Genomic DNA, 13,167 nt, shown 5'->3' on the forward strand with positions numbered 1-13,167 from the left:
AAAAAAGACGATTTTGCGGGCAGCGGATGTCACTGGTTTCCAGTACCATCGTTAATCCACTTGACGCACGCCCACGACCGGAAGTCGTGCTTCGCGCGAGATTCCTACAGTAATCTTTTCTTTGTTAAATGCTGGGCAAGGCCGACCAGAAACATTTGTCAAACACTTGGAATTGAGCCGAAAGGAAACGGAGGATCTGTTAAGGATTTCTACGTCACTAAGTGATACTACAGGGCAGATAATATAGCAAATTTGATTTGTTTGAAGGGAGGGAAGACGATAAAGTTGTACGAACACCAGTTTCAGACGTTGCACTACTGATTTTTTTTTTTTATAAATTTGAGAAACAGTCACGCTAACGTAGAAAGACCTCCCACCGAATCTATTCAAACAACGATTCTTTAATTTACACTTACATCGCTACCGCAGCCTGTGGTTTGCTAATGGTTTACAGCAGGTTTTTTTCCGGCGACGCTATGATTTACACAGGTTGACAAAAAACAATCATAAAAATTGCCTTTTTGAGTAATACAAAATTCTTAGCAAAACGACAGCAAACGGAGATGCTAAAACGTTACTCAATTTAATCCCTTATAAAACTCACGATTACTTTTACTGTTAATTGGCTTGGGTCTGACCACCGCTGACAGGAAGTTTTTTGCTGTCTCGAGTTGTGCATCACAGCACATCCATAAAAGGAACGCAATCTAGAGTAGAAATAATCAAAAAGCTGTCCAACCTTTAAACAGTATTTTTGCATGTATAAAAAAACACCTTCATTTTCGATTTGAAACCTAACCCAGACACTCTCTTATGTGGCCCGTAGTATTTCAGAAAACTGTTTATTGAAAATAAACAGGATATTAAACCTAAGCTGAGTTCCACAAATTTCAGTGAAGTTGTTTACAAGGAAAATGTAATTTGATTGAATTTCACTGATGTGCGTAGTGACATGCACCTGTTAAAGGCAACAGCTTGATCGGCAAAAATAGAAGTGTTTTAAGACAAGTGTTATGCTTGATATTCATAAAAACATGTACCGATGATTGAATGCAGGCAAACACAACTGAAACTCAGCCGTCGGATCTTAGCACTGTTGAGATACTCACTCGTCACTGTAGCATACAAATAAACTCCTTAATTGCAAGCCGGCTGGCACTGGAGCAAAGGAACATTTTCCTCAGTGAGGGTGTATAGTAAATTTAAGCGTGATTTCTTTTTTCTATGGAAGCATAGCAGTTTCTTTTAAATTTTGTTGGTAAACCTCCGGCACCGTAGCGTCGCATAGTGCATTTTAAACTAAGAGGAAGTGCTTATCAAAGACTGAAGTGCTACTCAAAGCTGGGAGAGCGACTGTTGAGGGCCAACATTGTTCTTCCCTTTTTCCATTTATTACAGCAAAAACTGCATTGGTTTACAATTAATTAATCGCAAGTTGATACCAGATAATGGTCAGCTACATTTCGGAACAATATTCTTGCTTCCCTGTCCCTCAACCCCCTCCCGTTTACCGCTTCGGTCGGATTTAGTCCAGCTTACGTTGAAGCATTCCCGCTCGACACCAAGGGCCGTCATACTATTCAATGTGCTAAAGACTTAGAGATCCCATTACCATTTATTGTACTAATTAAATTCAGTTATTCTCGGTTCCCATCGACTTCCCTTATTCTCAAAACCACCAATAAAAAAAGGCTGAAAAATCCGTCATGTAAACTTTTAGGTTTCCTGGGTGTACCCTAAAGAAGATATCAAAAATTCGTCGTCAATCAGCTGTAACAGGATCAAAGGATTTATTGTAAGGAATTTTAGTAAGTTGTTAGTTTGAACTATAACTAAAGAAGAGGAAATATCTAGTCCTAATCTTTTCAACTATCGAGAAGTTCTATAGTTTGGCCCTGATTAGATTGTGACTAATTTTGCAAGTCTGAGGCATTATTATTTTCAGTGCCTTTTCAATTTTGCCTTATCCCTCCCATCAGGCTCCTCCAAACACCGACAACAAGTAACCCTGACTGGAGTCTGACTGTGATGGAAAAGCACCAGAAACGCTACAGTAATATTTCTCCTTTCTCTCTGGTGAGCTTAAAAACTGTACACTTTTCACCTTAATGTACCTTTCAGTCGGCGAAAGGCATAACTAAAAGATTGGAAAACTATTTTAGACATTTGAAGGGTGAATTAAAACGGTTCCAAAACAGTTTCGGATTGCTTGTCCTTGGCACTCTGCCTCCATTAGTTTTAATTAACGCAGTCGGTGTGAAATTGGACATTTAAAATTGTTTATTTACTCAATCACTGACATTTTTCCAAACTATTTTGACTTATCATAACGATTATTTTTTAGTTCAAAAACCTCTAAGAGTTGCCAAAATTGTAGACTCGTTAATACTATTAATTGGCGCCAGTCTTTTTGAGCTCCTAAACTTTAAATCGATTAAGAAGATATCTAAAGTGGAGTTTTAGGAAAGCAAGTTATGTATTGTGGGAGTCGCAGACAGCACGTTTCAGTTCTAATTAGGTTAAAATATCGAGATCGCACGTACTTGAAGATTCTTTTAACCTTTAACTTTTTAACATTTTACGATACTGGCTTGGGTAGAAGTACTTACAGTGGAACCTCGATATAACCAAGGGCCAAGGGACTGGCAAAATTTGTTCTCTATAACGATCGAGATTCGTTATATCGAGGTACTTATTATTTTATTCAGCCTAGTCCCTAAGAGTTCTCTCTTCTCTCTTGATCCGTTGTCCGCGCTAAGTCTGGGAGAGAGCGGCGAGTATCTCTCGGTGACGTCACAGCTCATGGTAGAGTCCAGGAATGGCTGTATTTTATTATTAATGGGGCTAGGAATATCATGTAGAGATTCGTTAAATCGTGGTTCCACCTCCCTCCTCCGTAGCCTGCTGTGTACAGACCCCGCCTCACCCCCTCCCCTCCAATTTTTTTCTGAGGGAGGGGGGTCTGCACAAAGGCCCCTGTGGAAGAGAGAGAGGGGTTCTACTGTATCTTTGCTCGATACCAGCCGCTGAGCGGGAAATGAGCCCGCGCTCCGGAAATCGAATCGAGTGCAACATGAAGAAATAGTGAGACAACAATGCTTCGCTGAAATGCAAGAAAATAGAGAGGGGGGAAAATGTATTGCCCTAAAATCCTAATTTACAACACTTCAAATATAGATTCTATAGTCTTGGTATGCAATAGGTCTTGATTGCAGTTTGCTAAATGTCTTATCCTATAACTCCAAGGGAGGGACTTTTTGTTAACTGTAAAAAGTCGAAAAAAGCCCTGCTAAATGTGATTTATCAGTGGCTGATCCAGGTGACGACCCCCCTTATTTTTAGACCAAACTAAGGGCCGAAAGGCCAAACATTTTTTTTTGAGACCGCCCCCCTTATCCCAGGTGGTCTGGATGACCCCCCCCCCCCCCCCCCCCACTTATCTGAAGGTCTGGATCCACCACTGTTTATTCATACTTTAAGCAGTTAAAAGCGAAGCAAAGTTCTAAACTAGGTATGTGAAGGGGTACCATTTGTCAATAGAAGGTATATGAAAGCGGTAATTTCCGCTTTCCTTATTAGCTGTCGCCGCGGGGTAATTAGTCTGCTACACAGCCGTTTTTAGTGTCGTCACGCAACGCTCGGAGCGTTGCGTGACGACACTAAAAACGGCTGTGTAGCAGACTACGGGGTAATAAGTCCGAGTTGCGATGCCTTAGGGTGGTATCTATCGCAGGAACTGCCTGAAGGAATGTCTTGAGCCTATTTCTAAGGCAGCTGAGCCATACAAAATGTATAAAAACATTTTTTAGCTATCTATGCAAAGTGTAGATTGAAACATTCTCAGTAACGACAAACATTACTTAAACAATAATTAGTTGATCAAGAGTTCATTTATTGGTCATGAGTGACATTTGGAAAAGTAAAGTTTCAATAAGCTGTTGACTAAATCCTTTACTGTCATACTTAGTATATTCTAATGAAACCTTTTTGGCAGAACTTTAACCGTGCTGGTTTGCTAAAAACAGTCACACATGATTGCTGACTGGGATTTTTGTTTTCTAAAAGTCTTGCTAGCTAGCAGTGAAGAGAGGGTATTTTTTTCCCCCGGGAAAGTTAAATATTAACCTAGCTTGAACTAAAAGCACTCTGCTAGCGTTAACGACATTGTATAATCAATTTTGTGAAAAATGGTCGTTGTTGTATACTCCTGACTTTAGACTGTTTAGTTCGTCGAGCTCAGTCATCGCCCTTTACCGTTCTTGAAGCAGCCATTTGGTTTCAAATTTAATTTCATGCCCAATCATTGTCTGGGAAAGAGTATCAACAGTGCCGGGTCAAATCTACTTTTAGGGCAGCAGACAGTTTGAACCTGCCGCCTGTTGCATCGGGCGCACGCCGGGATCTAGACGATCTTACCGAGATAATACGAAACTGTGACCAGTCCAGCAGAACTTTTACATAGTACAATCTGTTTCTTAGGAATTCTGCACATTCCTAGGATCTTTCACGTTGGCAACAACAAGGTTTGAACAAGGATTGAAAGGAGAAGGCCCCCAATAGGTTTTTCGGGATCCGGGATTTCCCTTATTTGAAACTCGGAATTCGGGATTTCCCTTATTTGAAGCTCGGGATTCGGGATTTGAAAGCAAAATCGGGGCTAGACTCGGGATTAAAAGTATGCCCGGAGGTGTGATGCCAAAAATAATCATCGGGATTACGGGATTCCTTGAATTTTTGGGTCGGGATTACGGGATTGAAGAACCCTATTGGGGACCCGTAAGGGATAACTGCCACTGATGTGGACCGGATGTGTCCATACAATTACCCAGGGGGTCCGGGACCAGGGTACTCCCAAACATTTCGGATACGTGTCTTATTTAAGGCCCAAACCTAAAAAATGAAAATCAGTATAACTACGAATTTCACAGTTAAATTTAACTCAAGGTGAAGTCCAGTTTTAACAGATGATTTGTTTCTCAGTGAATTTTAGCTGATATGATAACGGCACGATAACCTATCCAAATCACACCGGGATTGCATCGCTAACGAGGGCAAAATAAAGATAGAGACCCTACTGAAAAAAACACACTACATCGGGCGATACATGCCCTTCCTAGCCCATACATGATAGTGTCCCCTCTGGGCCACACACGAAGCCGTTAAAGTAAAAGCTGTCTGAGGAACAGGAACAACTCTTTCTTCAAATTACAAATCTTGAAAGAATCAGAAAAAGGCTTAAAACGTGTAACGTTGTATGCGTTTACGAACAAAACAAAAATTCTGTGTCAGTCCCGCCGGCCGGCCTGAGGCCGGCGCGGTGAGAACGTCTAATTAAATTTACTTTTTACACCTTACATTACAATAATCAAGCTAAGACAGTAACGAGTTTCTGTTTGACCATAATATAAAGAAAACCCATTTTCATGTGTTTTTTCGTCACATGGTATAGCGCTCCACATCTAACTGCTTTGGTTTTGACCTTGCCCTTGCCCTTGCCCTTGTCCTTGTCCTTGCCCTTGACCTTGACCTTGACCCTGACCTTGACCCTGACCTTGACCTTGCCCAGGTCCGGGTGGCGATGGAGATGATGGTCGACTCGGCGGTGGTCGTTTAAAGAATGGTGTATGCTTGTGATTGTGGTAACGGGCCAAAAGGGCTTTCTTCTTTATCTCTTCTTTCTCCTTGGTGCTGAAAGTGTACGTGTTTGGTTTGGACGGTGCGCCCTCTAGCGATCCAACTGCGGCCCTGTCGAGGTCGTTGAGCACCTTGTAAAGATCTTTGGCAAATGTAGCAAGACCCTGTAGATGTTTGGCCGCCTGAGGAAGCATGGACTCGCCGATGGCCCTCGTGAGCTCGTACAGCAGAATCTGTGGGTTTACTTTCTCTAAATCCAGGACGCCAACTTGCAGATAGTAGCAGAAAGCGTTCTTAACCTTGTCTTTGATCCCTGTGGAGCTAAATTCGTTTTTGTAACACATGTAGTCGATTCGCAAAAGGCTGTTGTTGGCGAACACCACGTGGAAGTCTCGCTTCTCCGTTATCCCGGCTGACACATTTCCAAGCATCGCATCCAGACCAACTTTAATGACACTCTTGAGGCCGGCAAGGAAATCACCGCTTAAGATTTCATCGATGGCGTTTGACACCTCGTCGCTTGTTTTGCTGGAAACCTTTATCAAGTATTTCATTGATTTGTCCACTATTGCTACTATTGGCAAAGTCTTGTCTTCTATGGCTTCGTTCTCCATCTAATCAACAGAAAAAGAAAGCAGCAAGAATCCAAGATGAGATGAGACAGGACAATATAAGGAAAAACTGAGCAAAGAGAACTTAAAGAAAGGCGATGTCAGAGAGAGAGAGAGAGAAGCCCGAGGGTACTTTACAAAGGTTTATACGTGGAGGCTCCTCCCTGAGGTCCAACCCTTTATAATTTTATGTACCATTTCAGGAACCCATGGGCTCTTGACCATTTTTTTTAACAGAAAAGATACTCCTTTCGTATACCTTCTTTTGACAAGTGGTACCCCTTTTACACTGACCTAGTTTAGACTTTTGCTTCCCTTTTAACTGCTGTGAATGCACCGTCTTTAAATGTGAATAAATTAGAATGTTTTCTCGACCTTATCACATGTATGCATCTCATAGTTAGCCCTATTGGGCCTTATTTTTGGAGACCGAAATGACAGATTCCCCTACCATTTCATATACTTCAACAAAAGAAATCCCGCCCCTTTCGGGCGGGGCCTCCCGGCCGTAGGGACCAATGTCAGTTTTAGGGTCTTTTTAACACCAAAACATCGCACATGTCGTTTTTGATAAAATCAGCACTCTACGGTAATAGCCACCTTATTTACATTTCGGCAGTCTCATGAAATTCCCCTGTGGAAAATATTGAAGAACGCCACGGTCATGCAAGCTAGGAGGTAATGAACAGTACTAGCCTCCTCCGCAGGCTTCACTGTCGAAACTGTCCTGTTTTAAAGAACGAGTGGGAGAATGGGGAGAGAACGGGGAGTAACTGTTACAATAGGAGTTGCCCGCGCAGGAGGCTTAGAACTGTACCAAAGCAAGACATTAAGGCTTGTAGCAATCATTTGAATGGTAAAATTTACAGAATTAAATCTACAGACTCAAAAAGGCATTGTGCAGCACAATGGATGATACAGCCCCACACTATTTTAGAAATTCAAGTCACAGGCTGGAAAGCTCAAGCAGAACACCTCGGCTTGTAATTAACAATTTCAGCTTAGGCCGGAAAACACTTGTTGAAAAATTTGTTTGAACCTTCACACTTTATAAACAGGGCTCGGCTCCTCCAAAGATGGTTAAGTTTAACCCACGATTAAGTGTAGTTTCTTAAGGAAGGTTTTCTTGTCTAAGAACTCGCAACTCGTGCTTTCACTGTTGAGCGTTAACCCTGAAACACAGTAATTATAACAGAAAATGTCACCCTTAGCAATACATAGGAAGGTACAATACTAAAACAGAACAAATTTTAACCCTGGATTAATGCTAATCGGCCTTCCAAGAACCTGGCCCAATACTATAAGAAAATACTGCCCAATAGCTTTCATTCAAGGGGTCGCACGCACCCCAAGACTTGTTCTACTGGCATAATCAAAAAGTGGAACTGTAGTTTGCATCAAATTTGGGCCGGAAGAAGAAGTCAAACACCAGAAAGCTCAGAAAAAATTCCGAGTTCCATGTGAGAGTCGAACTCACGACCCTCCGAGTTCTAGTTCGGATGGTCCGATGATACCCATTTTTCGCGCCTACCTGAGAAGATGCAGCAGCAATCCTATTTTCCATCATCTTATGCATCATTTGAAGAGTTTCCGTCACTTCTAACTCATTCTTTTCTTGTTGCTCCTTGATGCTTTGTGTGATAGAGTTCCCCATCTTTCTTTTAAAATAAAACCGCCAAGACGATAACTGGCGATGTGACTCTCAGTGCTGATAGCCCGCCGGATTGAGCCGTTTTATCTCTGCGCCAGGCAGATAAACGAGTTTAAATGACTTTTAGGGCATCCTTTTATTTCAATAACCCTTTGGAGAATTCCGAATTTGGGGACTCACTGAGTACTATTGGTTAAAACTGATCAAATGTGACGAATTTTTTGAGATAGAAAAATGTTGCCAAGCACGCGTTTAAAGGTGTCTTATGGAACTATTTTCCCCAGTTGTTAATTTATACTATACTTAATTTGTTTTCTCCAGTTGGGTGTGTCTGCGTTTTTGAACTAGAATTAACAAGCTCGCAACAGTGTACATGCAGCAGAGTTAAACTATACTTTAAAAAAATCACTATGACAGGACATCAATTTTCCCTTTCCGCCGATACGCCGTGGCGTTAAAAATGGGTGCTCTAATTTGGATTTTAGTTTAGCATTAAAAGTTAATCAACAACTCTTCTGAATCCAATTGTAATACTTTGTCTGAAGTTACATCAATAGACGCTCAAAGAGTAGAAATGAATTATGTAAATCGAACTGAACTCAGCAATTGTTTTCAGTTATGTCAGATAGTTAAAAAAACTGTCTTATATTAGTCTTATGTCTAATTACACTCTAAAAAATGCGGAGTTCGCAAATGATAAAACTTCGGTAATTCATTGCTAGACCGAAAAACTTCGGTTATTTTTCTAAAACATCCCCTTTTTCGAACAAGCTAACTGTCGTAAGCTTAATTTTTTCAGTATTAGCAAATGTTTTAATGATGAAAAGGCTAACGTTTAAACGTGGCATGACGTGCCAATCCGCAGAAAATTTTTAAAAGTTAGTTTCGGATTTGTTTTATTTTTTGGTCAAAGCTGTCTGCCAATGTCTTGGCCACTGAATACAGAGTTAATTGGTCCTTCTCACCATGGAAGCGTACCTCTTTTTTCGAATATTCCACTGTTTATCTTGTCTGAATACTTCAAAGGTACCTTTCAGAAATGAAAAAGTGATCAACACGTTTGGGTCACTTAATTGCATTCGTCTTTGTCTGCTGCAGACTCTGTGCAATGACTCCAAATGGCTGTTTTTCCAATAGACACTCGTTAACTTTAATTATACCACTTTATGGGAGTTTCTGAATTATGACTTAATTGTAGTCTTCGTTGGCTGCAGACTTTACGATGACTTTTAATGGGTGTTTATTTCAATGGAAAACCGTTGTTACTTTAAGAGAGTTTGACAGCTATGTTCGACTCGACTAGCCCCTAATTTGGGAAGCGCCGGGTTGTGCCACAATTTAACGCCAAAATTTTAATGCATCGTGTTTGTGCGAGTTTTTCAGGGAAGACGCGAGTAAGCGTGAACACGTCTTGGCACTAATGTAAAGCCGCCAATAGTCTTTAATTGAAATGATCAAAATTTAATTTTTAACACGTATCGTGTCTTTCGTGAAAAAACGTCTTCCTTGAGAAACAAGTTAGACTATGAGTAATTTTCATTGCCTTCAGCGACAAAAAAAACACAGCAGCGCGCGTCACTCACGAGGAAGGTGACACGCGGAGGGAAGAACATCAGTCTTACTTCTTGGTGTCACTTTCTTCGCTGATGGCAATTTTCCCGCGCACTCGCGTATTTCGCCCACCCTGACTCGCTTTATTATCACTGAGAATAATAAGCTCGAGGGAGTACTCATGGTCGAAGTCAAAATTCGCCCTTTTAGTTTTTTAGATAAAGGAAAAATTCTTATAATCTTCCTCAGTATTATACAACATCCTTTCGGAGCGTTCACTTATTTTGGAGATAAAAACACCACACCTGTTATTGTTCTTAGCATTTAAAACTTTAATCAGCGCTTATTTGCAAAGCCGATTATAACTTCTGCCTGCAGTTATTGTAATCTTATAGCTTTATAGGCAGAATAGGAAGACACCGACGGCCGGTAAAATATGCGTTGAGCTCGACAGATGAGTTTTTCTTAGCACCTGTATCTATAGAATAGCATTAGCTACAGGGGCACCCAATGGATCTGTTCCTCAAAATATCTGTTCTTCAGGCACATTTTTGCTGGCTGGGAGATGTGGAAGAAATAATAGCCCTTGGAAGGAAAGTGTTGCTGGGAAAAAGATAATTCAGGGTGTCAGAGGGGATTTGAAGTCTAGAATAGCTGCCACGGGTTACTTGTATGGGTTACTTACCACTCAAGATCTGAATTGTGCCCTATGAAACTTCCCATAAGTCAGGTTGCAGGTTGTAAGGTTGCTGGCTGGGAACTCTTCCATCGGTCTTGCTGGGAGTGAGGAACAGATAATTTTTTTCCAGCAATCACCCAAATGCTTAAAATAGTCTCAGAAAACTTTATTCACGCTTTGTTGTTATTTTTAGGTCTTTTTCTCAAAATTTCCCGTTGGGTGCCCCTGTAGCTAGCATTGCACAGAAATGGCCGCGCTTTTTGCACAATTTAAGGTAAATCTGTTTATCACCAAACACCCGAGGTGCTCTTAAGAGAACTAATTCAACAAGTGTATACTCCAATTCCAGTTGCATGGAGTTTAGAAGTGTTGGTTAGAGACCTGGCTAAATAAAATGGTCTTATGATATTTTACCTATCCTTGGAGTAAGTACTAAGCACACGCCCGCCCCTTTTTAATTGTAAAAAAGGATTCTTTCTTTGAAAAAATAAAATAAAATAAATAAAAGCCTTACTTTGGCTTCAGTATATAGCACCATAGGAACTCAAGTCTCCCATGAAGTACGCAACAACTGTAAAAATACAAAAGCCTCAAATTTGTCTTATTCGAAATTGAAAGACAACCAATGCTTCTCTCAAAACTAATTGTACCTTTTTTTGATATTCATACTAATGAGCAGGTCATTACTAGATTTGATATAATTATTTGTTGCCATTATTTCTTGAAAAATGCCATCTCAGATATAAAAGGCTTGAGTCAACTTTTTTTTGCAGAAAATTACATCCTCGTTTGAATACCAAACATCGTGACTAAAAAGGCATTTATCACGAAACGTCCTTAGACAAACAGTTAATTGATTTTTCTTTTGATATTCGTACCTTGGCAGCATAAGTCCATTTTCAAGCATTCCACAGTTGCTGTTGAAGGCTATGTTCATTATACTGGATAGTTTTAGCCCTGGCGTGTACGAAAACCAAACCGGATCAGGGTTCCGTTCACACATACGAACTGTGATTTCGGCGCGATTTCTCAACGGAGCGTAGAACCGTCGCGCAGATCTAAGTGGAGAGTCACGTATCACATATCGAATAGGCCTTCATACCATACCGGATAGATTTTAGTGTTAGACCGAGAAGCTAACCGTTATGGTGTGTGCATAGCCTAAGATGAATTGGAAGAATTAATTTGTTTGTAGTATCAAATAAAAAAATTAACTGGCGGTATTTTGCTGGTATGCACTTCTGGTTAATAGATATCAATGATTTCTGTGAAGTCTTAGAATAATAATGGTATAATCAGTTATGCAGTGCTCAAATTTCGATTCTGTGAACATGTGAACAAAACTTTGAAAAACTGTAACACTGCTTTAAAATCATTTAACACAGCGCAAACTTTTGTCATTTGTTATAGCTACATTTCGTTTTGCAACGTAAATAAAGAAACAAGTTTATTTTAAAAAGAAAAGAAGAAAGAAAATAAAAATAGAGCGAGTTCTTAAGGAATGGGGATCGTGATTGTCCGTCTTGAAATAGGAAAGCAGTCGTTCTAGTACTCGGTCTGTTTGTTAAGGACTTGCGTTTTCATATCTTTTCTCATTGTGTTGCCCCTGGAAAAAAATTGCCTGTGTCCTCGTTAAGAAATGTGTGAAAAATTGAAGTTGTACTTCATTGAAAATCAACCTCTTACAGAGAATAACCGTTATTCTTTGAAAGAGGTTAATTTTCAATGAAGTGCAACTCCATTTTTCCAATGATTGTTTAACGGAAATGCGGCGTGCAAAATTCTCTTTACCAGGCAACCACCGCATTTTACTTGGAAATAATTTCAAAAAGTCTTAAATTACTCTGCATGTCTAAGGAGGGTATTCTTTTAAGAGAACTGACTGTCAAGGGAAGAACGAGGGGCGAAAACAAGTAAGCAATTAAAAAATGGGAAATATTGTTGATACGATTAAAGCACAGCAAGAGAAAAACGAGGCTGAAACAGTCGAAAAGCTTCAAACGATCCATAATATGATGGTCGACAAGATTGCCTCGTCATCAGCGAAAATGCAGAACGACGCGATTGAAGACAAGACCCTTCCCATTGTAGCGGTCATTGATAAATCCGAGAAATACAAAGTCCACGTGAGAACCGCCCCTTCCAACGATGTCTCAGATGGCATCAACGATCTGCTGAGTGGAGATTTTCTTGGAGGGCTGAAAAGCTTGATCGGCGTGGCTCTTAACGAGTTTTTGGGCAACGCATCAGCCGGCGAAACCGAAAAGAATGACTTTCATGTCATTTACGCCAACAACAGCCTCTTGCGTCTCGACTATATGATGTACAAGTACGAATTCTCCTCGAAGGGGTTAAAAGATAATTATGAGAACGCATTCTGTTACTACTTGCAAGTTGGTGTCCTGGACCTGGAGAAAGTGAACTCGCAGATTTTGCTGTATGAGCTGACCAGAGCAATCGGCGAAGACCATCTCCCAGACGCCGCACATCACTTGGCCAGCCTGGCTAAATTTGCCAAGGAGCTGTACAGCACGGTTCATGAGTTGAAGACCGCGGCAATTACAGGCGGTGGGGCGGCTCCCAATCCCAATCCCAATCCAAACCCCAATCCCCCCTCTGGCGGGAATAAGGAGGGGGAGGGGTATTCGGCGGGCAACAGCAAGTGCAAGCAAGACATGCCTCCAGCTTTGGATGCCATCGATAGAGAAGTGCGTGTTTTCGCAGAAGAAGAGAAAGAGATTGAGGGACAGGGAATGAGGAGGACGGAGGAGATTGGAGTCATTGTGGTGGAGAAAGAGATACAGGCTTCACAATAAACATACGAAGTTATCATGGACAATGTGAAGTTGGAAAAAAGGGCTGTAACTTTTATTGCTTGGGATTTGAAATCAAAATAGATTTGAAATCAAACTATAGAATTAATCCGACAAACGTCGTTCCCTAAGGTTTTCCCTGAGGCTTTCATGAGCATACTAGATATATTATTTGAACTAATTGTCCTTATGCAAGATTAAAAAAAATTCAGCGTCAAGGAAATATTT

General features: G+C 40.8%; 1 protein-coding gene across 1 annotated transcript; it reads left to right on the forward strand.

The window, feature by feature from the left end:
• The first annotated feature begins 12,054 nt into the window (after positions 1 to 12,054).
• LOC140938511 (uncharacterized) lies at positions 12,055 to 12,942 on the forward strand. Its single transcript, XM_073388030.1, has one exon. The coding sequence runs from the start codon at positions 12,055 to 12,057 to the stop codon at positions 12,940 to 12,942; it is 888 nt and encodes a 295-aa protein (XP_073244131.1).
• The last annotated feature ends 225 nt before the right edge of the window (positions 12,943 to 13,167 follow it).

This window comes from Porites lutea, chromosome 1 (assembly GCF_958299795.1).
Source record: "Porites lutea chromosome 1, jaPorLute2.1, whole genome shotgun sequence".
NCBI lineage: Eukaryota > Metazoa > Cnidaria > Anthozoa > Scleractinia > Poritidae > Porites > Porites lutea.